We start from the raw sequence: 24,017 nt of genomic DNA, 5'->3' as shown, positions 1-24,017 counted from the left end.
CCATTCTACCACCTCTGCCTCTGAACAGATTCACAACTCTGACAAACTTTATCGCAGAGTTAAGAGTCAGCCCCCAAACACCGGCTTGTACTGTTCTGCAGCTGCTAGGAGACATGTTCGTGGTATGACACGCAAACCTACATATGCATTGCCTACAGGGCTGGTTGAGCTCGGTATAAATACCCAGCAAGCACAGCCTGCACAAATGACTTGTAGTACCACCCCATGTCCTTGACTCTATGCTGGTGGACAAGACCAGAAAACATGTGCATGGGCATCCTATTCCAACAGGAACCCTCCCCCCACCATGAGTAGTAATCACGACAGATGCCTTGCTGATGGGCTGGGGCACCCACATGCATCAGCACACGGTTCAAGGAAAATGGTCTCTTGCGGAGACTCAGCTACAAATGCCTGCAGACACTTCCTACCTCACATAAAGAACAAATCAATTCACATAATGACCAAAAACATTGCATGCATGTTTTACATCAGTCACCTAGGGGGCGCTCAATCTCACTCACTATGCACTAAAGCCATGAAACTGTGGAACTGGTATATACACTACATAAATGTTTTGGCCGCCTACTTTCCAGGCTGTCAGAATGCGATGGCAGACACGCTAAGCAGGTACTTCTCTTGAGACCACGTATGGGAAATGAATGAGGGAGTCCTGCTATCCATATTCCACCGGCGGGGCACTCCACTCATCGACCTGTTCACATCCCCGATGAACCACAAATGTGCAATGTTCTTCTCGAGAGTGGGAATGGGACTATGGGCACTGGAGGACACCTTCCTTATCACATGGGATGCACAACTCATGTACATGTTCCCATCAAGTCCCCTGTTACAACCTGTTATACACAAGATATGCCTAGACAAAGCCAAGGTTATCCTCATATTCATGACCTGGCCCAGGCAAGCATGGTACTCTTAGTGCCCCTCAATCTCTCCTTTGCCGTCTGGACCTGCTGTCTCAGAAAACAGTCGCACTCTTTACCCCAATCAAATGTGGCTCTTCTGTGGTTCCAGTATGGAGAACTAGCCTGCTTGGAACAAGTCAAACGTGTATGTGACCAGAGTCTCAGTGGAAGCCAGCTGAGGTCACAGTGGAAGCCAGTGGAGTCTCAGTGCAAGCCAGCTGAGCTCAATTAGGGTGAGCTTCAAAGAATGGGGCAGGTAATCCTCAAAACTGGTGGATATTTTCAATACTCAGATTTACAAGCCATCATAAAACAGCTCTTTTATTACCTCACTGGTGGTTCAGAAATCAAAACCACAATTCCCTTAAAATAACCCAGCCTCAGGCCTCCATCCAGGTACCCAAGTCAAATATGATGAAGACTTCTGAAAATCTTATTTCATCATATAAAAGAAAAGGTTCTACCAATCCCAAAGTATTGGACACATTTTATCCAAATGCACACTCTCAGCCAATTCTTATTAAAATTATTTAAAAAGAAAAAGGGAGAGAGTATGGTTAAAAGATCAATATACATAGAGACATGAGTTCAGTTCTTGAGGTTCAAATACATAGCAGAGATGGTGAGTTTTGTATTTCCAAAGAGTGTTTCGAATTTAGTTCATAGGTTATAGTCCAATGTCCAATATCATATCCAGCGTGTACCAGCTTAACTGGGATTTCATTTTGCAACTCAAACTTCCCCTGATGAAGCTTAAGCAGATCTGAGATAAAAAGGATCAGAACCCAAGGATCTTTTATACAATGTCATGTCTTCTTTGACGAATTGGAATCCCTCGGGGAACAATAGGCCCTTATTTCCTAAGCATAGTCTTTAATTCACACAGATTAATATAAGGCAATTTATCCATTAAGCAGTCTATCACCAGTACTTAGCTATACAAATTAACATAGCACAATCGCCTGTTCCTCCACCATTCACCGATGATTTGCTATACATTTCAAAGAGCGTTGAATACAGAGAGATCCCGTTTACGCTTCATTGAAATGCTAGGATGTTGTTTTGATCTTTGAATTACCAGAACACAGCATAGACAGGTACTGTTGATTACATTGTTGACCACTACCCATACATATATAAATACACAAACATTATCTCCCCACGTCTTTGAGGATTGAATTTAAGTCATTCATCTTGCAGGATGTTTAACCCTTTCCGGGCATGCATCACAACATATTCCTAAACAGCAGGAAAGTGACCATGCGTAATACTTGTATTCAAAAATGGAAGAGATTCTCCTCCTGGTGTCAAGAAAAACATGTGACGGCCTCCACAACACTGCTACCATTAGTGCTGGAACCTACTAGAGCCGAAACTGTTGGGTTTAGCAGCAAACTCAAAGTCCACCTTGCGGCCATTACAGAATTCCATCATGAGACTGACGGGACCTCGAGCTTCACATACCCCATCATTTAACGCTTCCTCAGGGGTCTTCAGAACATTTACCCAGAGGTTCATCAACCTATGCCAGTTTGGGGCCTCAATCTGGTATTGAAATGCCTCACCAGAACGTCATTTGAACCCCCTAGCCACCTGTTCCCTACTACATTTATCCATGGAAGTGGTCTTTTTGGTTGCTATTACTTTCACCAGATGGGTGAGTGAGATGGGGCTCTCATGGCCGATCATCTCTAGACAATATTCTTCAAAGACAAGGTCACACTATGCCCACACCCAGCATTTTTACCGAAAGTGGCATTATTGTTTCATATGAACCAACGAATCCATCTTCCTACATTCTATCATAATCGTCATGAGACGCAAACAGAGACTGCATACATTGGACGTCAGGTGGATGTTAGCATTTTACCTGGAAAGGACCAAACCTTTCTGGAAATGTCCTAGACTTTTTTGTTTCTACTACTGAGCGTTCAAAAGGTGGTGCGATATCCACTCAGAGATTGTCTGAATGGATCGTCACATGCATTCAACATTGTTATCTTATCTGTAACGTGGACCCTCGTACACACATCAGAGCGCATTCCACACTATCAGCTTCAATCTCTATAGTGTTCCTAACAATATTCCGATATTAGAGATTTGCAAGGTGGCTACTTGGGCCTCTGTCTACACGTTTACTGAGCACTATGTTGTCACTCGACTCCAGGGCTAACGCCATAGTTGGCCTAACTGTACTTATCTCTATGACTCAGCTGAGCCCAAAGTCCCTCCTGCCTTCTGAGGGGCACTGCTCTACAGTCACCTGAAGTGGAACACCCACAGGGACAGCACTCGAAGAGGAGAAGGTTACTTTGGAGTTTGCCATTAGGACTCTGGTAGAGAAGGAATTGGAGGGCTCGGGTTGCGCATGCTAGATGCAGTACCAACAGCACTGCAAGAGGTCTACTGCCCATACGCGACCCGCGTGGACACTGTTAACATAAATCTCCATATGATGGTGCCAGAATGCACCGGTACCTGAAGTGGAGCGCCCACAGGGACACGCAACTCTAACCTCAGTTACTGCACAAGGTGAGTAACTTTCTCTTCCTGTTGGTCTTTTATTTTATGAAGAGCTCAAGAACAAAAAACCTAAATGTCTCCATTTTAAAGTTATGTTAAGATGTTTTTCATTACTCATTCTGAGCTCCATTGTAGTTGGACTCTGTTACTGTTAGGGAGCCTGGCTTTATTGGATGAAAAGTAGTCGCAGCATTCCTCCCGCCACACTCTCTTTTAAACACTCAGCCCGTATGTTGAAGCTGGCCTACCTCATGTTCATATGTGGCCAACATGACACATTCAGATTCTGCAGAATCTTGAGTTTTTTCATTTAAAAAAATATTTCTAATCTTTGTGGATTCAAAAATGTGCTTGGTTTATGTTCGGAAGGTTAACCTGATGTAGAGATTTCTTCCTGAATTTGCAGACAGCCTGAAACAAGGTTTCCATAGAAGTGCTGATGGAAAAGATCCAGATCTTCAGTTGAGAGTCCAAAGAGCTGTTACTCTTTTCACATGCACACATACTGTACTTTCTCTGGTACTTTAAGGGAAGCAAAATACACCTCATAGAACAATGTTAGTGAAACAAGTGGATTATATCAATGGTTTTTCTGTTCTCTGGAGTAGCAAGCTGAATTTTGAGTGGTATCTAATACTAGTGGCACATGCCCTGACAATTCGGGAAAACGACTATAGTCATCTTAAAACTCTACTGTTGCCACTTCCCTGTGCCTATGGGGAATGCTCTACACTTGAAGTGGTGCTACTAAGGAGCGGTACTAAGTTTTCAAACCATGCAAAACATCTTGGCTGCTGTGTAGGTGCAGGAAGAAATTGGGAGATAGATGCTCAGCAATTTGAAGAATTGGCCCCAGTATGGGCTAGGGCCCATATTTCAGATTAATGTGAAAGTTTTGATTTAATTAAATGTTAAGGTCCTGTGGATACTAATACGCTTTTCAGAAGTGGCTTTTGCAACCCATCAACTCTGTTTTCACTTGCAAATGAATAGTCTGTCTAACTTTCAGACAGTATTCCATAATTCTTTATAGTTGCTTTAAATAGTGTAATTTTTAATAGACTTATAGACTAATACATTTTAGGGCCAGAAGGGATCATCATGATCTTCTAGTTTGATCTGCTGCACATTGCAGGCCACAGAACCTCACCAGCCCACGCATATAATAGGCCCATAACCTCTACCTCAGTTACTGAAGTCCTCAAATCATGACTTAAAGACTTCGTTACAGAGAATCCACCATTTACTGTAGTTCAAACCTGCAAGTGACCCTGCCAGAGGCTGTAGAAGAAGGCGAAAACAATCTGACCTAGGGAAAAGTTCCTTTCTGACTCCAAATATGGCAGTTGGTAAGGACCCTTAGCATGTGGACAAGACCCACCTCCCAGAAACCGCAGAAAGAATTTTCTGTAATAACTCCGTGCCCTTCCCATCTAGTGTTCCATCTCTGATCTTTGGAGTTATCTCCATACACTTATCAAACTGAGTCTTTGAAAAAGTTATGTTTTTTGCCCCCACTACTTCCCTTGTTACAGAACTTCAATCCTATGATGGTTAGAAACATTTGTCCAATCTCAAGCCTAAACTTGTTGTTGCCCAGCTTATATCAATTTGTTCTTGTGCCAGCATTGGCCCTTAACTTAAATAACTCCTCTCCCTCCTTGTTGTTCATCCTTCTGATGTATTTATAGAGAACAATCAGATATTCCCCCAGCCTTCACTTTTTTAGGCTAAACAGTCCATGTTCCTTAAGTTTTCTCTCAAAGGTTTTCCATTCTTCTGATCATCCTAGTAGCCCTTCTCTGCACCTGTTTCAGTTTCTTTCTTCAACATGGGAGACCAGAATTGCACAGTGTTTCAGATGAGGTCTCACCAGTGCTTTTCACAGTGGTGGTAATGCTTCCCTATCTCTAAGGCAAATACCTCACCTGATGCATTGTAGGATTGTTAGCCTTTTTCACAGCTGCATCACAATGGTAGCTCATAGTCATCCTGTGATTGATCAGTACACCCAGATCTTTCTCCTTCTCTCTTGCTTCCAATTAATAAATCCTCAGCTTGTAGCAAAAAATCCTGCTTTAGTCCTGAAGTGCATGAGCTTGCACTTTGCACTAGTAAATTTCATCCCATTTCTATTATTGCAATCTTCAAGGTAATCCATGTTGTTTTGTCTGATTATTCCAATCCTCCTCTGTATTGGCAATACCTCCCAACATTGTGTCTGTCGCAGATTTTATTAGCACCCCCTCACTTTTTGAGCAAGATATTTAATGAAAATGTAAAGATTGGTCCTAATACCAACTCTTGAGGGACTCCACTAGTAACCTCCCTCCAGCCTGACATGTCATCTTTCAGTATGGCCCATTGTAGTTTCCCCTTTATCCAATTCTTTACTCACATTTCGATTCTCCCATTAATCCCCATCTTCTCCAGTTGAACCAAACATTTCTCATAATGAACTGTATCATATACAACAAGAAAAGGAGTACTTGTGGCACCTTAGAGACTAACAAATTTATTTGAGCATAAGCTTTTGTGAGCTACAGCTCACTTCATCGGATGCATTCAGTGGAAAATACGGTGGGGAGAGTTATATACATCGAAAACATGAAACAATGGGTGTTACCATACACACTGTAACGAGAGTGATCACTTAAGGTGAGCTATTACCAGCAAGAGAGCCGGGGGGGGGGACGGGACGGGACCTTTTGTAGTGATTATCAAGGTGGGCCATTTCTAGCAGTTGACAAGAACGTCTGAGGAACAGTGGGTGGGAATAAACAAGGAGAAATAGTTTTACTTTGTGTAATGACCCATCCACTCCCAGTCTCTATTCAAGCCTAAGTTAATTGTATCCAGTTTGCAAATTAATTCCAATTCAGCAGTCTCTCGTTGGAGTCTGTTTCTGAAATTTTTTTGTCGAAGAATTGCCACTTTTAGGTCTGTAATCGAGTGACCGGAGAGAATGAAGTGTTCTCCGACTGGTTTTTGAATGTTATAATTCTTGATGTCTGATTTGTGTCCATTTATTCCTTTACGTAGAGATTGTCCAGTTTGACCAATGTACGTGGCAGAGGGGCATTACTGGCACCTGATGGCATATATCACATTGGTAGATGTGCAGGTGAACGAGCCTCTGATAGTGTGGCTGATGTGATTAGGGCCCCCCTCACCCCCACTCTCGTGCTGGTAATAGCTCACCTTAAGTGATCACTCTCGTTACAGTGTGTATGGTAACACCCATTGTTTCATGTTCTCGATGTATATCAATCTCCCCACTGTATTTTCCACTGAATGCATCTGATGAAGTGAGCTATAGCTCACAAAAGCTTATGCTCAAATACATTTGTTAGTCTCTAAGGTGCCACAAGTCCTCCTTTTCTTTTTGCGAATATAGACTAACACGGCTGCTACTCTGAAACCTGTATCACATACTTTATTGAACTCCAGATAGATTAGCTCTACTGCATTTCCATTGTCTAGAAAATCATTTCTAGTCTCAGAGAAAGAGATCAAGTTGGTCTGTTGTGATCTACCTTTTGTAAAAAAAACACGTATTTTATCCCAGTTACTGTTTGTCCTTAATTACTCTGTCTTTCAAAATTTATTCTAAGACCTTGCATACAACTGTGGTCAAACTAACCAGCCTGTAGTTTCCCAGATCCCTTTTCTTTCCCTTTCTTAAATATAAGTACCATATCTGCAATTCTCCAGTCAGAGGATACAACCTCTAAGTTGACAGATTCATTAAAAATCCTTGCTGTTGGGCTTTCAATTTCATGTGCCAGGTCTTTTAATATTTTTGGATGGAGATTATTGCCCCCTAGTTTGGTCCCTTTAAGCTGTTTGAGTTTGGCTTCCACCTCAGATGTGGTAATTTCTATTTTCATATCCTTGTTTCCATTAGTTGTCTTGGTACTGTCCCGAGCTCCTTCTTATCCTTATCAAAAACGGAGGTGAAATATTCTTTAGGTGTTTGACAATACCTCCATCTGTTCTCAATGCTTGGTAGTCCCACGTCGTCTTTCTTTGTTTTCTATTTATATGGCTAAAAAGGAACCTTTTTACTATTGGGTTTAATTTCCTTCACAAGGTCCAGCTCTGCTTGGCTGTTGCCAATTCTCACTTTTCCCCTATATTTTCTGACCTCCGAAAGATAGATTTCCTTGCTGATCAATCCCTTCTTCTATTCCTTGTAGATTTTCTGCTCATTTTTAGTAACCCGTTTGAGATGGTTGTTCATCCACTTTGGTCTGCATCCCTTTCTTACAAATATTTTCCCATTTGCTTGGGATTCAGGTTCCAGATAGGTTCTGCAACTTTGACTTAAAGTAATTGCAAGCCTTCACCACATTCAGATCCTTCAGTTCTTCAGTTCAGTCAACTTCCCCAACTAATTCCCTTAATTTTTTAAAGTTTGCCCCTTTGAAATCACGGACCCTGGTTGCAGACCTATTTTTGTTTTTGTCCGTTTAGTTTAAGCTGAATTAATCGTGCTCACTCAATTGAAGGTTGTCTTCTACAACCAGCTCTTCTATGAGGCCCTCACTATTTGCTAATACTAAATCTAAAATGGTATTCCCTCTGATTACTTGGGTGACTACTTGGTGAAGAAAAATCTGTCAACCATCACATCCAAGAATAACTGGGACCTACTATTATTAATAGCATTTGTCCTCAAATCTGTATCTGGGAAATTCAAGTCTCCCATAATCTCACAATTTCTGGGTAGGATTTATTTGGTTTCAGTTCCTTTTACCAGTAGTTCTAGTTCCTTCATTTTGTCATGCAGGCTCCTTGCATTGGGGTACAGGCATGTAGTTTCTGCTTGGTCTCACCTAGATTTCTTGACAGATTAGATAGTCATTTTACTATCAGCATTGCCTGCATGACTGTTACTGTCATTGGTGCTGGCACTGTCCTTCCTCTTGTTGTCCATTCTTCTACCCTCTGCTGTTCCTTTCTCCATTGCTGTATCTTTTTATTTCATTTTCGTTCTGCTCAGTATTAGAATCAAATACGGAGATTACATGAGCATCCCCCAACTGTCTTCCCCAAATTCCAATTTAAAGCTCTTTTAATCAGTTGTGCCAACCTTCATCCCAGATATCTCTTACCATCTCTACTCAGGTGGAGTCTGTCCCATGAGACCAGTTCTCTGTCCAGGATTGCCTCCCAGTCGTTGAACATCCCAAAGCCCTCCTTATAGCACTACTGCCTGACCTATCTGTTGATCGTAATCCTGTCTTGCCTTCACTATCCTCCTCCAGGGACAGCTAGACTTCCACTGAAGATTTTCTGAGCCACCATTTCTTTAAGCATCTTCCCCAGCCTGGTGTCGTTTTCCTTGATGCACCCAGTGAGAATCTAGCAGTATCATTTGTTCCCACATGGACAGTCAGTGGATTCTTTCATGCTCCCATTAGGAGCCTCTTCAGCCTTTTGTCCACAATCTGTATCTTAGCATCTGGAAGACAACACATCCTTCTGTTCTCCAGATCACCTCTGGTGACAGGTCTGACTATTTTCAAAAGCAGGGGCTCCCCATTCACTGCCTCTTCCTGATGTTGGTGCAATTCTCAGGCCTTCCCTCTTCTGTTCTTTCTGGCTGCAAGCCATCTTGTCTTCTGTTCCCACTTGCAGTCTTCTGAGTGTCTTCCTCTGTCCTCCTCAGACACTGAAGTCTGGCTATCTCTGTTGCCTCTCACAACACACTGCCTCCCCTTCTAGACTTTGCAAACTGAAATCAGACAAATACTCTCCAAGAACTTATATACTGCCCCTAAGTGGCAGGGGCTTACCTCCCTTCTCCTCCAACAGATTTCCATTCAACTTCACCTGTTTTCAGCTCAAAAGAAGGGCCTTGTTTGCAAGAGAGATTCAGTTGTGGGATTTTATCTGTTGAACGGTGAAAGTGACTAACACGAGCCCTTCTAAACAGTTAAATGGCCAATATTTTGTAATGCAAGACAGAAAATAAGTTTATTTCAGGTTGCTACAGTGTTTGGGTTCAGAGGATTTTTAAAGGGGTTATCTTCTCTTGGGATCTCTGACTGGGTTGAACATTTACACTCAAACAAAATGGTGCCTTTTTTTGGCCATCTTATTTTGTAATGGTAATTTGCACTACCATCAAAGATGCAAGAATGCTGCTTTAATAGGCTTTGTCTGTTTCTAATGCCTCTGTCAAAGATATTTAAATAAAAATCTACTGAATCACACACAATGTAGCTTCCCTCGGTAGTCTTTTAGAGGACTTCTTTACAGCTTGGTGCTAAGCAAAATTCTATTCAGTAATTATGAAGTACAGTTCATAACACAAGCATTGTTCCATACACAAATATGGGTCATATTGTGACACCCTATGTGACCTGAGAATTATTTTATGACTAATTAATTGCAATGGATTTACTCCTGAAGTTGGGTACTCCTCAGTGGAAGTAGGATTTTGGAATTTTTGGGCATCTATTAGAAGTTTTAGGTTGTGCACTTAAACACGCTAAAGTCAAGAAATGGTAAAGTTAAGGTTGCACATGAAGTCTAGGTATTCAGATTGTTTACATAGTACATGTGAATATCCTAATCCTAGAACCGTTTGGCTAGATGCCATTGTAATGCACCTTAGGAGGTTTTACAGAAGAGATATTTTACTGTAACCTTTAAGACCTGCACAGCCCTTATGTTGCATTATAATGGAACTTCCTCTTGTACTTCTTACAAGCAACATTCCCTAACCTCTCTGTGTATTTTTCATGGTCCCCAGAGTCTGAATTAAGGGCTTCTGCTGATAGAGAGATTTTCTTGCTGTTGGATAAAATCCTGGCTCCATTGAAATTCGTTTGTTTTGTCGTTGACATCAATGGGGCCAGTATTTCACTTCTCAAGCTTAAGTTTTCCTTTTTAGTTTCATCCATTAATTTCAGCTATTCTCCTTAAAATCATCCCAACATTGTTCTTTGATCGTCTTGGTGTTCATTTCCTTCAAGTAATTGTAGGTATTTATCCTACCCCAGTGAATCAGTGATGATATTTACAATATGTAAAAACTGCAAGAAACCTCTGGGGTTTATTGCGGTGGGGAAATTGGTAAAAAATAGCCTTGCAGAACTGGAGTTACTTTTCATCTGAGCTTTGTGCAACGTCTACTATGGGTACAGTGGAAGTCATGTGCATGTCTATTAACATATCCATCAACACATACTTTGAACAATTTAAATATCTTATAGTAAGCGTCCTTTATATAGAGTTTCACTAAGCTGAAAACTGCAGTGAAGAGTTATAGGAAAAACTAACTCTATTTTGAATCACACATTAGCTGTTGCTATTTGTTTAGCTGGAAGAAAAGAGAATGGTCTTTGAATAGATTCCATTTTTCTCCAATAAATTTGAAAAGATTTTTCCACTGGCAGCGGTTGATAGAGTTCATTGAGTGCTGGTGATTTTTTTGTTTTTTATTTATCTTTGTTCTCTGTGTGCTAATTTTTTGTGTAGTTTATTCATTTGGGCCAATAACTGTAATAGTATTGTCTGTGCTTTCCTTTCTTTCTTTGTGAAAAGTCTTTCACAATCTTTCTGTGTCTATAAATACCTTTACAATTTTTAGGACTGTTTTTCCATGTCCTTCTTATTATTTTCTCCCCCCCTCCCCGACTATTCTTTTATTCCTCCTTCTTCATTCTGGGATTTTGCTGAGTGGAAGCACTTGTTGGTCAGTGTGGTTGACTGAATAGAAACAGTTAAGATGTAAACCTGTCTCTATATATCTCCATCTGTTCTGTGTTATACATTAGGCTCTTGAGTTGTGAAGGGTCATCCATTCGCTGGGCATGCTTCATTGATCAGTACTAACATGTTAAAGGAAAGAGTGAATTTGACTGCAACAAGCTACTGAAATAAAATTATACTGGAGAATTAATTGTTGATCTTGGTTCAAAGGATTATTCTAATGTCAATAATCCAGTGGCTGAAAGCTGAAGCTAAACAAATTCAGAGTGAAAATAAGGTCAATATTTAGTAGTGAGGGTAATTAACAATTAAAACAATTTACCACTGGTCATAGTGGATTCTCCATCACTGATCATTTTAAAATCAAGATTGGATCTTTTTTTCTAAAAGATAAGCTCTAGGAATTATTTTGGGGAAGTTCTATGACTTGTTTTATACAGGAGGTCAGACTAGCTGATCACAATGGTCCCTTTTGGCCTTAGAATCTATTAATCTGTGAATCCTGACAAAAAGTTTATGGTTCTAGGCAATGTCAAACTGGTAATACTGGATCCTGATTGTTTCTGTTGGTATTTACAAACCTATGGCATTGCTTCTGCAGCTCAAAACAAAGACTACTCATATGCAGTGTAGTGTCATTTCAGTTGTCAGTCTGACCCAAGTGGTTTTGTTTAAAAATATGTGTTCCCCTAGCAACTCTTAAATTATATTTTATTTGCATTTGGGAGTGAAAGAGCTGTTTTAAAGAAGAAGCCAAGATTGCACCCTGGGGTGTCAGTTTCTAATTCCATTAATAGTTTCTAATTCTATGAGTTCGATAAAACTAGTTAGTCTCTAATTCTTTTAAAAATGCATTTTAAATTAGCATGTTAACTTGTTTTGTGTGGCCCTCTGTAGACTATATGCTAGTAACCTGGCCTTTTCTTCCCTTTCCGGAAAATCATCTCTATGGCTGGTGCATCCTAGGGTACAGGCTTCCTAGGACCAATTTAAAAACTTTATTGATGCAATTTCACGGTTTTTTTCCCCATGTGGTTTCTTAATTTATTATTATTTATTTAGTGTACTTTTGTTTATTCCCTTAAAAACTACCTAGGTCACTGTAATGTAGAAATTATGATGACCCACAGACAGGATCATAGCTCAAAATAGGAAACTCCTTCCTCTGGAATGTAATGACTATTGAGGAGAACCATACATGCAACAATAATTATTATACTTGTGTATTGTTGGATATAGGGTCATTTTATTTATTTTCTTTCCTTTGTTCACCATGTAGATTTAATCTATAAAACGTTTAACACATGTAAAATTGCTTGTCGCCATGTTGCTTGGTGAGTTGTTTATCTAAATGTCCTTATATAAAAGCTGTCTTTTCTTTCTTTTTTTTAGATTTAAGTAACAAAAATTACCCATCCAAATTGCCCTAGGTGCCCTAACAATTGCATATCATTAGAAATGACTACCTAGTAGCAAAAAATAATCATATATAAATAAATAATTATCTAAGGCAGACAATAATTCAAAGAAGCAAAAGAGCCACTTTTAGTCCTCCCCCACCATCTCTGCCACAAAAGAGCATTTTCTCCTCTGTCCCTGAAAACCTTGTCAAATAAATGGCTTTTGCAGCGTGCCCCAAAGGTCCTCAAGTTCAGGCAATTTCAGAGGAAGGAGCATATAACTATCTGGTGATATCTTTGAGAGCAAAAGTAAATCATACAAGCAAGTCAATAACATTATTCAAAGATATAAAATCATGGTGTGCTTAACTTGGATAAAGTCAAGCCAAAGTTACACTAGTGTAATAACATATTTTTATCTACTTGTTTGTATTGTATGATGTTCCCTTAATAACAAAAATGATTTGTTAGGGTCACTAGATGTAGATTTCAGAAAAACATACATAATCTACTAAAATTGGAATTTTTTTTCATTTCTTCTTTCTTGCATTAGTGTCTGAAGTCCATGTACCACAAAATATTTCTTCAGATGTTCTACTGGAGCGTTCTCTGCCTTCTGCTTGCCTTGTCCCTTCTGATTCATTCATCTTATCAGGTGATGATGTACTGACAGCTGTTCAAACATCTGAAAGTATTTTAAACCCAGCTGTTCTTAAAGAACAGGTAAGCACATAATCTTACTTTTATTATAGGAAGTTGATGTATTTTATCCCTTGGCATTGTATTATCAAATTAGAGATTTTTTTTTCTCTTAAGGGACAAAAGTTGACTCTTGAGTAGTTTCTACAGGTGTAATTTCAGAGCAAAGATATCCGTTACCAGTCTCTAAATATTCATTGTGAAGATGAGTACCTTTGAATACTTTGAGATGGCAGAATATAATTAAGTTACAAAGCAATGTAGGTTTTAGCATGTTTGTATAATATTTGATAAAAATGTAGTTTATTGTCCACACTGAAATGCTTCTCAACCTCAAAACAGTAATTTCAGTATATAAGTACTCTTTCTTAAATGTTTTTTTTTTTTTTAAAGTAATTTGTGAGACATCACAATACTTTCGTATGGTCCCCAACTGAGCTACATACATTCAAATGTGCTCAATTTTAAGCATACGCTTAACTGCTTTGCTAAACTGGGACCATAATGCTGAAATACAGGAGGCATTGGCAGGAATGTTCTTTGGAAAAAGTATTGCTGTTAAAGCTACAAAAAATTCAGAAATAGTCACTGCTTAAAAATGTCTTTTCTAGCAGCTTTAGAATTAGACAGTTACCTTAAGATCTACAAGTCCCCTCACTCACAATTAATAGTATCTTACTCTTCAAGTATTCTCATTAACCTCAGTGAGGCTGCTCATCATGTAAAATACAATCCAAAGTGAATTAGGGGTAACCATTTGTCTGTTGGTAAACTGTTATTTTAATGGTATTTCAGATGCAAATGTTTTGATGGTAGTACTTGAGACACAGGTCTGCTAACCATCATGTAATGTATATGTTTTGGCAAACTGATATTTAAATCTTCTACTGAAAGTAAAGTTTTCATAGCTCTTATATGAAATATAATTTCAAAATATGGTCTGTCATATAATTTTTATGATGAAATAATATACTTTGTCTCCCTTATGAATTAGGTTCAGTTATCAGCCAATTCTTCCTTGGATATCTCAATTCCTTCTTTGAGTTTAACAGAAGGAAAGCCTTCAGAAAAATTAAATGTGGGTGACTCTGAGAAGCAGGTGATAAATGGATCAAAGAAGTATCTTCAACTAACAGTTGCAAGTCTAGAGATTAAACTCAAAGATGCTGAAGAAGAAAGATATAGAATTAAAAAGGTATTGCTGCTCTTAAATGTACGCAGAACTTAATGATAGCAGGAGCTGGCAGTGGCACCCATAGTTAAGGTGTTTAATATTTTCCGTTAACGAGACCTTGTTTTCAGTTACTTATAATTTTGCCAAACTTTAGCTGTTCAGACTTAAATTTGCCATGTGTGCGTCTGCCTCAGGCAGTGTTTTTTTGTTTTTGTTTTTTTTAATAAATTTAAGCAACAAATGGTTCAACTTATTCTAAGAGTTTGGTTAGGAAAAAGTATTGACTTTCCAGTGTGAAAACACACTTAGAACCATTTTGTTGAGACGTTCTATCACCTCCCTGCTCTGGAACAGGGACTTGACATTTTGATATTGGGGTTGCCCTGGCGTCAGACAGGTGCCTTTTGCTGTCTCTGGAAATCATGTTCAGTACAGCTTTGTAAGAGACTGGCAGTCAAATTCTTCAAATTACAGGTACAACGAATACACTATTGCCCAGGGCTGAGCAGTTCTTTCCTTGCAATTGCTTCTCCCAGCTATTGAGGGTTCTAGGGCACTGGATATTGGAACTGAGTGGGCACACTCTGGCTCCTGTGCTCTCAATGCCCTCCTGCCTGATGCCCAGGCAGTATGGACAAGGAGGAGGAATTTAATGTTATTGGAATGTAGAGGTGTTAAGGAACAGAAGCAAGGATAGTGACAGACTAGGGGTTGATAAGGGCTGAGGAGGACAGGAATAGGCAGGAAGGGCAATAGAAGCAGGTTGCATAGACTGAGATGGAGACAAGTTGGGCAACAGGTGCAGAAATACTGGGGATAATGCCAGCTTACCTGACTCTGTTTAATTTGAGGTAGGGGATATTTTGGTGTCAGTAAGACACCAGGATATGGGTGTGTGCTTTGGATTACCTGGAAATCTAGTGCACAATTTTTTTACATGGAAGGCAGAAATTATTACACGTGGTGTTTTGTTCATTTTTGGGAGATGCTTAGTGTGACCCAGAGGCCTCTGTGCCAACTGGCAGAGGGGTGTATAACAGTTACAGGGATCCCCTTGGTCTGTGATCTGCATGGTAGTTTGCCAGTGTGTGGCAGTGGGGGTCTCGTGAGACCCCCGATGCTGTCTATTTTTGCATAATAGCAGATGTCATAAAACCATCAGAAGTATAGCTAGTTTGGAACTTCTTTCTGAAGATTGTACTCACACAGATTTTTGTTTTTATTTTAAATATGAAACTTTTTCTATTGTTAGGAGTTAGAAGATTTGATGGAAAAGCATAGTATCCTACAAACAGATTTCTTGAAAGAAAAGGAAGGTGAATTCATCTCACACCAAGATCGCTACAAAAAGTTGCAGGTAATTCTGCTGCTTTTTCTCTGCTTGTCCTTCTGGCAAAGATTATGTGTAATATATATGTTTAATATTCCATAAGTCCTGTATCTAGGTATCCATGGGCTTGATCCTCAGCCTGTTAAAATCACTGAGAAAATTTCGGTTTATTTTTATGGCCTTTTTGGAGCAGGCTTGATATTCTTCACCAGTAGGGGCATGGATTTAATGACAAGACTTCTTTGATCTTAAATTGGTACACTTGTGCATGATTATGCTTAAAAGGTGTTAAGCTCACTTAAATAGGAAGTAGAATAGTTTGAGCGTCACATCAGAAACATGTGGATCAAAAATAAGTGTAACTAGGTAATTGTCGGATAACAGGATAAAAACCACTTTCATCACATCAATGTCAAGTCATTGTATTAGATACATGCCCAAATCCCTTGACACCAACAAGAAAAGTTATTTAATTTCTTTTATTTAAAAAAGTTTTCAGTATCATTTAGTTACCTTGGAAGGCACTTAAAAACCCAAAAACTCTCAAAGGTTGATCATGGGGCTCCAACAGTGCTTGACTCTTGACATTCCTAAATGGTAATTGTGGTGTTTTCCATTACATTTAAGGCTGGCTACAATAAAATATATCCTCCATCAGGTAGGAGTGAATTCTTGGCTGCTCTACCTTCAATGGTGTAGATTCTTCAATGCTCTACCTGTATGGTGCTATTTTTTTCTACCTCTCTATGCAACTAGCCTCTTGAAGTCAGGCTAATGACTAACGACAGAACTGGATATACTGGATGAGTTTGCTAATTACATTTTTAAAATAAAGTTTGCTTAAAATCCTTTCTTATTTACAAAGTCAGAGTATATATTGATTATAAGGTTAATCATCACATTGTTCATAAAGCCAGACATTTGAATTACCAGGTTTATTTTTTTAATACTTTGAGAGAGGCTTTCCTTTGGTGCATGAATAGAGCTTAAGAAAAGGGACTACTAATCAGGCTAACAAGAATTGGAGTGTCTGTATTGTACCTTTTCACTATGTCAGATTCTACGGCTTTCAAGAATGCCAAATGAAAGGGTCATAGCCTTTAACTTACTTTGAAGAAAGACTCATATAGTTCCTCCTTCCCTCTTCTGTTGTCTTCAGGGTATAGTCTGAATCAAACCAGAGAAGAGAAGTAGTCATACTTCTAGGAGCCGACAGCTAAAATTACTTTCATGTAACTCGAATATTGGATTCTTTCTGTTAGTACAGCTATTAATGCCAATTCCTTTTGTCTTCCTCCTTTGGCTTCATAGCACTTAGGTCAACACCTGTGGCCACACACTGAGTAAACTTGGCCTCTGCAGAGTATAGGTGTCCGGCTTGCCAACAAATCTTTTTCCAGCAGAAACAGCTGGTTATTAGGCTGTTGACTTGTGTAGCTTAAGAACGGGCTGTATTAGAGACTGGAATATCCTTGGGAGTTCTCAGAGTAAGCCTATGACTGATACTTCCCAAACAATAGTTTTCATTGATTTACCTCCTGTTTTAAGAAGTTTGTTTATTCTAATGTTTGAATATAATAGCCAGTACAAATATATCTCAGGATCCTTATACAAGGTCATTTATGTGAAAATGAATTGTTTCGGAAGACCTTATATATTTGTTTTATGAACCTATTCATGCTATCTATAATGACCACCCACATCTCAATGAGTAGATTCTTTTCATACCACTGAATAAATCATCCTCAAACTTATGTGCTGTTTATATAAAAAAATGAGTTTATCCAACGCTTGTAACATAAAGAATCCTCAAGATGACTCAACTTACTTTCAGGGGAGAACTAGTGATGGACAAAGTTGTTGGGAAGTAGTAGTAATCCAAACTACAGGCCAAAACTTGAAACAATGTAAAATTAATTTTTTTTAGGCTAGGAAATGTTCGGATAAGTAGACTGTTCCTTTAATGCCAGCAGCTACCTTTGTTGAGGCCTGAGAAGATGTCAGCAGTAAGTAGACACATACATAGACATTGACAGGTACAGCATATAAATCCAAACAATAAAATAAATGATAAATCTCTTGTTTTACAAGGCATGCAGGAAAAGCAAAGAAGTGCAATGGAGATTCCTCTGTCTTGACAGAGTAACTCATTTAAACAACCTTAATGATGGTACTCCTTTTGAACCAAAGGCAGTCACAAGTTTTAATCATTCCAGTTCCTTTTTCTGGTGGCAGTTGTATGCCCTCCAGGTTTCTGAGATGATACCCATACTTCTACAGTCTTCTGTTTTCAGTTTTCCCCCAAAACGAAATAGTTCTACATATGGTTCCATCCACTGCTAACAAGTACCCCACTAAATATCTGATTCAAGAAATTGTCCTAGTTTTTCTTACGCACATCTCCCTCCAACAAGGATGATTGTTGTTTCTGTGCCTTAGTTGTCATAAAATTCTATTTGAATACTATGTATATGCTTTTCAATTTTTTGTGAGTTTGTTCATTTAAATATATTGAAAGACTAAGGAAAGGGCATAAAGCAAATAAAATTGTGTTCTGTAAATGGATCAGTGTTTGTGTGTTACTGAGGTAAAAGCTGCTTAGGGCTGCCAGGACCCACAAAAAAGAACCCCCCCACAACTGCAAAGCTGACGTGTAGTCTTATGAACACAGACAGATGGAAAAGCTGAGACACAGAGGTTACAGTATTGAGCCAGAGAGATCATTATTGTTATAGCTGAGACTAGAATTCAGAGATTGTATGCTTTAATACCAGCACTTGACCTAACAGATGACAATACCGTGCTCTCTCTCATCTGTACTATCTATAAAAGAGGGAAATAAAAATTTCTCAGACTAGTGTTTCTCTAAAAATTCAAGTATAAAAAGTCAAGTGTGAATGTAGCATGTAGTATTCTCACATTCTTAATGTTCTCACATATTTCTGCAACAGCTATAAAAGGGCAGAGTAGAACATTCATAATTTGAATGGACAAATTGCTCTTTGATATTATATACTTTATCCAATATTTAATGCAAATGTATGGTTGAGATTTCACATACACAAGCTAGTAAATTGCGTTATGATTCCCACATTCTCACTTGAGTATTTGTAATATTTTAAAATACAGAGCAACATATTGTAACTTTTTAACTTCTTTGCATATGAAATGTGGCTATGTTACAACTGCTGTGGGAACCATAACTTTGAATTTCCTGACTTTTCTGTGTGCAACCTTTCAACCTTTCACAGACAGCTGCAGCGGCACAGGAGCTAGCAAACAGAGCTCTAAACAGGGGAGTTTGAGTGGGAGTTTGAAAGGGGAGTTTGTATTGTGGTGCTTGTTTGGGGTTTGCTTTTGCTGGGGGGGTGGTCTTTTTGGTGTGGCTTGTGTTTCCCAGATTAACAGGATTTAGGTGGGAAGGAGATGACAGATACAGAGGAAGCTGTGGGAGTGACTCCTGCAGTGAAAGACACATTGAGGATGACTGGATGTGGAAGCTGTGGTATGTACATGATCCTGGAGGGGGGAACCGGTAAGAGTTTTGTCTGCATGAAATGCCGTCTGATAGAGCTGATGGAGGAAAAGATCCGAGGTTTGGAGATGCAGGTGGAAAGTCTCGTTGAGTTTAGGAAGGGGTTTGAGCAGATGATGGAGCAAAGATATGAGGTATCTGAAGGGAAAAGCTCAGACTCTCGGATGGAAGCAGGGCTGGGGAATTTTGAGGAGAGACTGGATGAGGAAAGTGGTCAGTGGAAACATGTGACTCAAAGAACCAGGCAGAGAAAAAGACGGGCTAGTGAAGGAGAAATAGAGCTTAGGAACTGGTTTGCAGAGTTGGAAAATGAAGAAGGGGCTCAGCAGGTAGTCGCTGAAGGTGGAAGGGTAAGGAAGAAGAGAAGAGAGGCTAGCCCTATAGAAAAAGGGGAAGAGTCAAGGGAGACTACACCAAATATGAGCCCCAGGAGGATACAGGATGGGTTGAAGAGAATTGTAAGGGAAAATAGGAATGGAAAGAACTTGCAGCCAGAGGGAACTGGGGAGAGACTGGAGAATAGCACTGTCACCAGGAAAAGGCAGGTCTATGTGATCGGGGACTCTTTATTGAGAAGAATAGACAGGCCTGTAACTAGAGCTGATCCTGAGAATAGAAGGGTGTGCTGTCTTCCGGGTGCTAAGATAAGGGATGTAGACCTGAGGTTGAAAAGGATCCTCAAGGGAGCGGGAAAGAATCCCCTAATTATCCTTCATGTGGGAACAAATGATACAGCCAGATTCTCGCTGGAAAGTATCAAGGGAGACTATGCTAGGCTGGGGAAGACGCTTAAGGAATTGAGGCTCAGGTGATCTTTAGCGGGATCCTTCCTGTTCCTAGAGAAGGGCAACAAAGGTGTGACAAGATTATGACTGTCAACAGATGGCTTAGGCAGTGGTGCTATAAGGAGGGCTTTGGGATGTATGGCCACTGGGAGGCATTCACGGACAGAGGTCAGTTCTCTCGGGATGGACTTCATCTGAGTAGGGAAGGAAATAGACTTCTAGGATCGAGGCTGGCACAACTGATAGAGAGCTTTAAACTAGGAATTGGGGGGAGATGGATGGGAGATGTCCGGAAAATCTCCACGCCAGATTTTAGCATTGAGAGGGAAGAAGATGAAGTAAGAAAGGATACAGCCATGGGTAGGAGAATGTATATAAGGAGCGAGGGCGGTGTGGATACTAGTCTAATAGGTTATAATGGCTGTAGAATGACTGTGCCTAATAGGATACAAAATGTGAGCGAGGCCAAACAGCAAAAATTAAGATGTTTATACACCAATGCGAGGAGCCTAGGTAACAAAATGGAGGAACTAGAGCTACTGGTGCAGGAAGTGAAACCAGATATTATAGGGATAACAGAAACATGGTGGAATAGTAGTCATGACTGGACTACAGGTATTGAAGGGTATGTGCTGTTTAGGAAAGACAGAAACAAAGGTAAAGGGGGTGGAGTAGCATTGTATATCAACGATGAGTTAGAATGTAAAGAAATAAGAAGCGATGCAATGGATAAGACAGAGTCTGTCTGGGCAAAAATTACATTGGGGAAGAAAACTAGTAAAGCCTCTCCTATGATAGTGCTTGGGGTGTGCTATAGACCTCTGGGATCTAATTTGGTTATGGATAGAGCCCTTTTTGATGTCTTTAATAAAGTAAATACTAATGGAAACTGCGTGATCATGGGAGACTTTAACTTCCCAGATATAGACTGGAGGACCAGTGCTAGTAATAATAATAGGGCTCAGATTTTCCTAGATGCGATAGCTGATGGATTCCTTCAACAAGTAGTTGCTGAACCGACTAGAGGGGATGCCATTTTAGATTTAATTTTGGTGAGTAGCGAGGACCTCATGGAAGAAATGGTTGTAGGGGACAATCTTGGCTCAAGTGATCATGAGCTAATTCAGTTCAAACTAAATGGAAGGATTAACAAAAATAAATCTGCAACTAGGGTTTTTGATTTCAAAAGGGCTGACTTTCAAAAATTAAGGCAATTGGTTAGGGAAGTGGATTGGACTGAAGAACTTATGGATCTAAAGGCAGCTGAGGCCTGGGATTACTTTAAATCAAAACTGCAGAAGCTATCGGAAGCCTGTATCCCAAGAAAGGGGAAAAAATTCATAGGAAGGAGTTGTAGACCAAGCTGGATGAGCAAGCATCTTAGAGAGGTGATTATGAAGAAGCAGAAAGCATACAGGGAGTGGAAGATGGGAGGGATCAGCAAGGAAACCTACCTAATTGAGGTCAGAAGATGTAGGGATAAAGTCAGAGAGGCTAAAAGTCGAGTAGAGTTGGACCTTGCAAAGGGAATTAAAACCAATAGTAAAAGGTTCTATAGCCATATAAATAAGAAGAAAACTAAGAAGGAAGAAGTGGGGCCGCTTAACACTGAGGATGGAGCGGAGGTTAAAGATAATCTAGGCATGGCCCAATATCTAAACAAATACTTTGCCTCAGTCTTTAATAAGGCAAAGGGGATCTTGGGGATAATGGTAGCATGACAAATGGGAAGGAGGATATAGAGGTAGATATTACCATATCAGATGTAGAAGCGAAACTGAAACAGCTTAATGGGACTAAATCGGGGGGGCCCAGATAATCTTCATCCAAGAATATTAAAGGAATTGGCACCTGAAATTGCAAGCCCATTAGCAAGAATTTTTAATGAATCTGTAAACTCAGGAATAGTACCGAATGATTGGAGAATTGCTAATATATAGTTCCTATTTTTAAGAAAGGAAAAAAAAGTGATCCAGGTAACTACAGGCCAGTTAGTTTGACATCTGTAGTATGCAAGGTCCTGGAAAAAATTTTGAAGGAGAAATTAGTTAAGGACATTGAAGTCAATGGTAAATGGGACAAAATACAACATGGTTTTACAAAAGGTAGATCGTGCCAAACCAACCTAATCTCCTTTTTTGAAAAAGTAACAGATTTTTTAGATAAAGGAAATGCAGTGGATCTAATTTACCTAGATTTCAGTAAGGCATTTGATACCGTGCCACATGGGGAATTATTAGTTAAATTGGAGAAGATGGGGATCAATATGAACATCAGAAGGTGGATAAGGAATTGGTTAAAGGGGAGACTGCAACGGGTCCTACTGAAAGGCGAACTGTCAGGTTGGAGGGAGGTTACCAGTGGAGTTCCTCAGGGATCGGTTTTGGGACCAATCTTATTTAATCTTTTTGTTACTGACCTTGGCACAAAAAGTGGGAGTGTGCTAATAAAGTTTGCAGATGATACAAAGCTGGGAGGTATTGCCAATTTGGAGAAGGATCGGGATATTATACAGGAGGATCTGGATGACCTTGTAAACTGGAGTAATAGTAATAGGATGAAATTTAATAGTGAGAAGTGTAAGGTTATGCATTTAGGGATTAATAACAAGAATTTTAGTTATAAGCTGGGGACGCATCAATTAGAAGTAACGGAAGAGGAGAAGGACCTTGGAGTATTGGTTGATCATAGGATGACTATGAGCTGCCAATGTGATATGGCTGTGAAAAAAGCTAATGCGGTTTTGGGATGCATCAGGAGAGGCATTTCCAGTAGGGATAAGGAGGTTTTAGTACCGTTATACAAGGCACTGGTGAGACCTCACCTAGAATACTGTGTGCAGTTCTGGTCTCCCATGTTTAAAAAGGATGAATTCAAACTGGAGCAGGTACAGAGAAGGGCTACTAGGATGATCCGAGGAATGGAAAACTTGTCTTATGAAAGGAGACTTAAGGAGCTTGGCTTGTTTAGCCTAACTAAAAGAAGGTTGAGGGGAGATATGATTGCTCTCTATAAATATATCAGAGGGATAAATATAAGAGAGGGAGAGGAATTATTTAAGCTCAGCACCAATGTGGACACAAGAACAAATGGGTATAAACTGGCCACCAGGAAGTTTAGACTTGAAATCAGACGTAGGTTTTTAACCATCAGAGGAGTGAAGTTTTGGAATAACCTTCCAAGGGAAGCAGTGGGGGCAAAAGATCTATCTGGTTTTAAGATTCTACTCGATAAGTTTATGGAGGAGATGGTATGATGGGATAATGGGATTTTGGTAAGTAACTGATCTTTAAATATTCAGGGTAAATAGGCCAAATCCCCTGAGATGGGATATTAAATGGTTGGGATCTGAGTTACTATAGAAAATTCTTTCCTGGGTATCTGGCTGGTGAATCTTGCCCATATGCTCAGGGTTTAGCTGATTGCCATATTTGGGGTCGGGAAGGAATTTTCCTCCAGGGCAGATTGGAGAGGCCCTGGAGGTTTTTCGCCTTCCTCTGTAGCATGGGGCATGGTTGACTGGAGGGAGGCTTCTCTGCTCCTTGAAGTTTTGAACCATGATTTGAGGACTTCAATAGCTCAGACATGGGTGAGGTTTTTCATAGGAGTGGTGGGTGACATTCTGTGGCCTGCGCTGTGCAGGAGGTCGGACTAGATGATCAGAGTGGTCCCTTCTGACCTTAGTATCTATGAAAAACCGTAAAATTGCATTAATGCAGTTTTATCCATGTAACTTCCTTGGTTACTTAGAGAAAGAAAGGAAGCAGGTGCCAGTATTTGTGTCAGATTTTCTGATCAGTCAATGTATATTCATCTCAAATTTCTTATGCTCTGTGTTCCTATGCCCCTGAATGCCCTGCGCTGGACCTAATGCTTTTTTGTGGATACATATGTCTGCCTCTGCAAATGAAAGTTATCAT

At 39.8% G+C, this 24,017-nt stretch overlaps 1 protein-coding gene across 9 annotated transcripts in view; it reads left to right on the top strand.

The window, feature by feature from the left end:
- The window catches only part of CCDC91 (coiled-coil domain containing 91), a 319,228-nt gene that overhangs the window by 73,863 nt on the left and 221,348 nt on the right, over positions 1 to 24,017 (top strand). For all 9 annotated transcript variants that reach the window (XM_038373298.2, XM_038373267.2, XM_043514939.1 and 6 more), the window contains exons 4-6: positions 13,128 to 13,297; positions 14,268 to 14,468; positions 15,700 to 15,804. In XM_038373298.2, the coding sequence (XP_038229226.1) occupies positions 13,128 to 13,297; positions 14,268 to 14,468; positions 15,700 to 15,804 (476 nt within the window). The remainder of the gene's footprint in view (positions 1 to 13,127; positions 13,298 to 14,267; positions 14,469 to 15,699; positions 15,805 to 24,017) is intronic.

Source organism: Dermochelys coriacea, chromosome 1 (assembly GCF_009764565.3).
Source record: "Dermochelys coriacea isolate rDerCor1 chromosome 1, rDerCor1.pri.v4, whole genome shotgun sequence".
Classification (NCBI taxonomy): domain Eukaryota; kingdom Metazoa; phylum Chordata; order Testudines; family Dermochelyidae; genus Dermochelys; species Dermochelys coriacea.
This window is presented reverse-complemented; position numbering and strand designations above follow the sequence as displayed.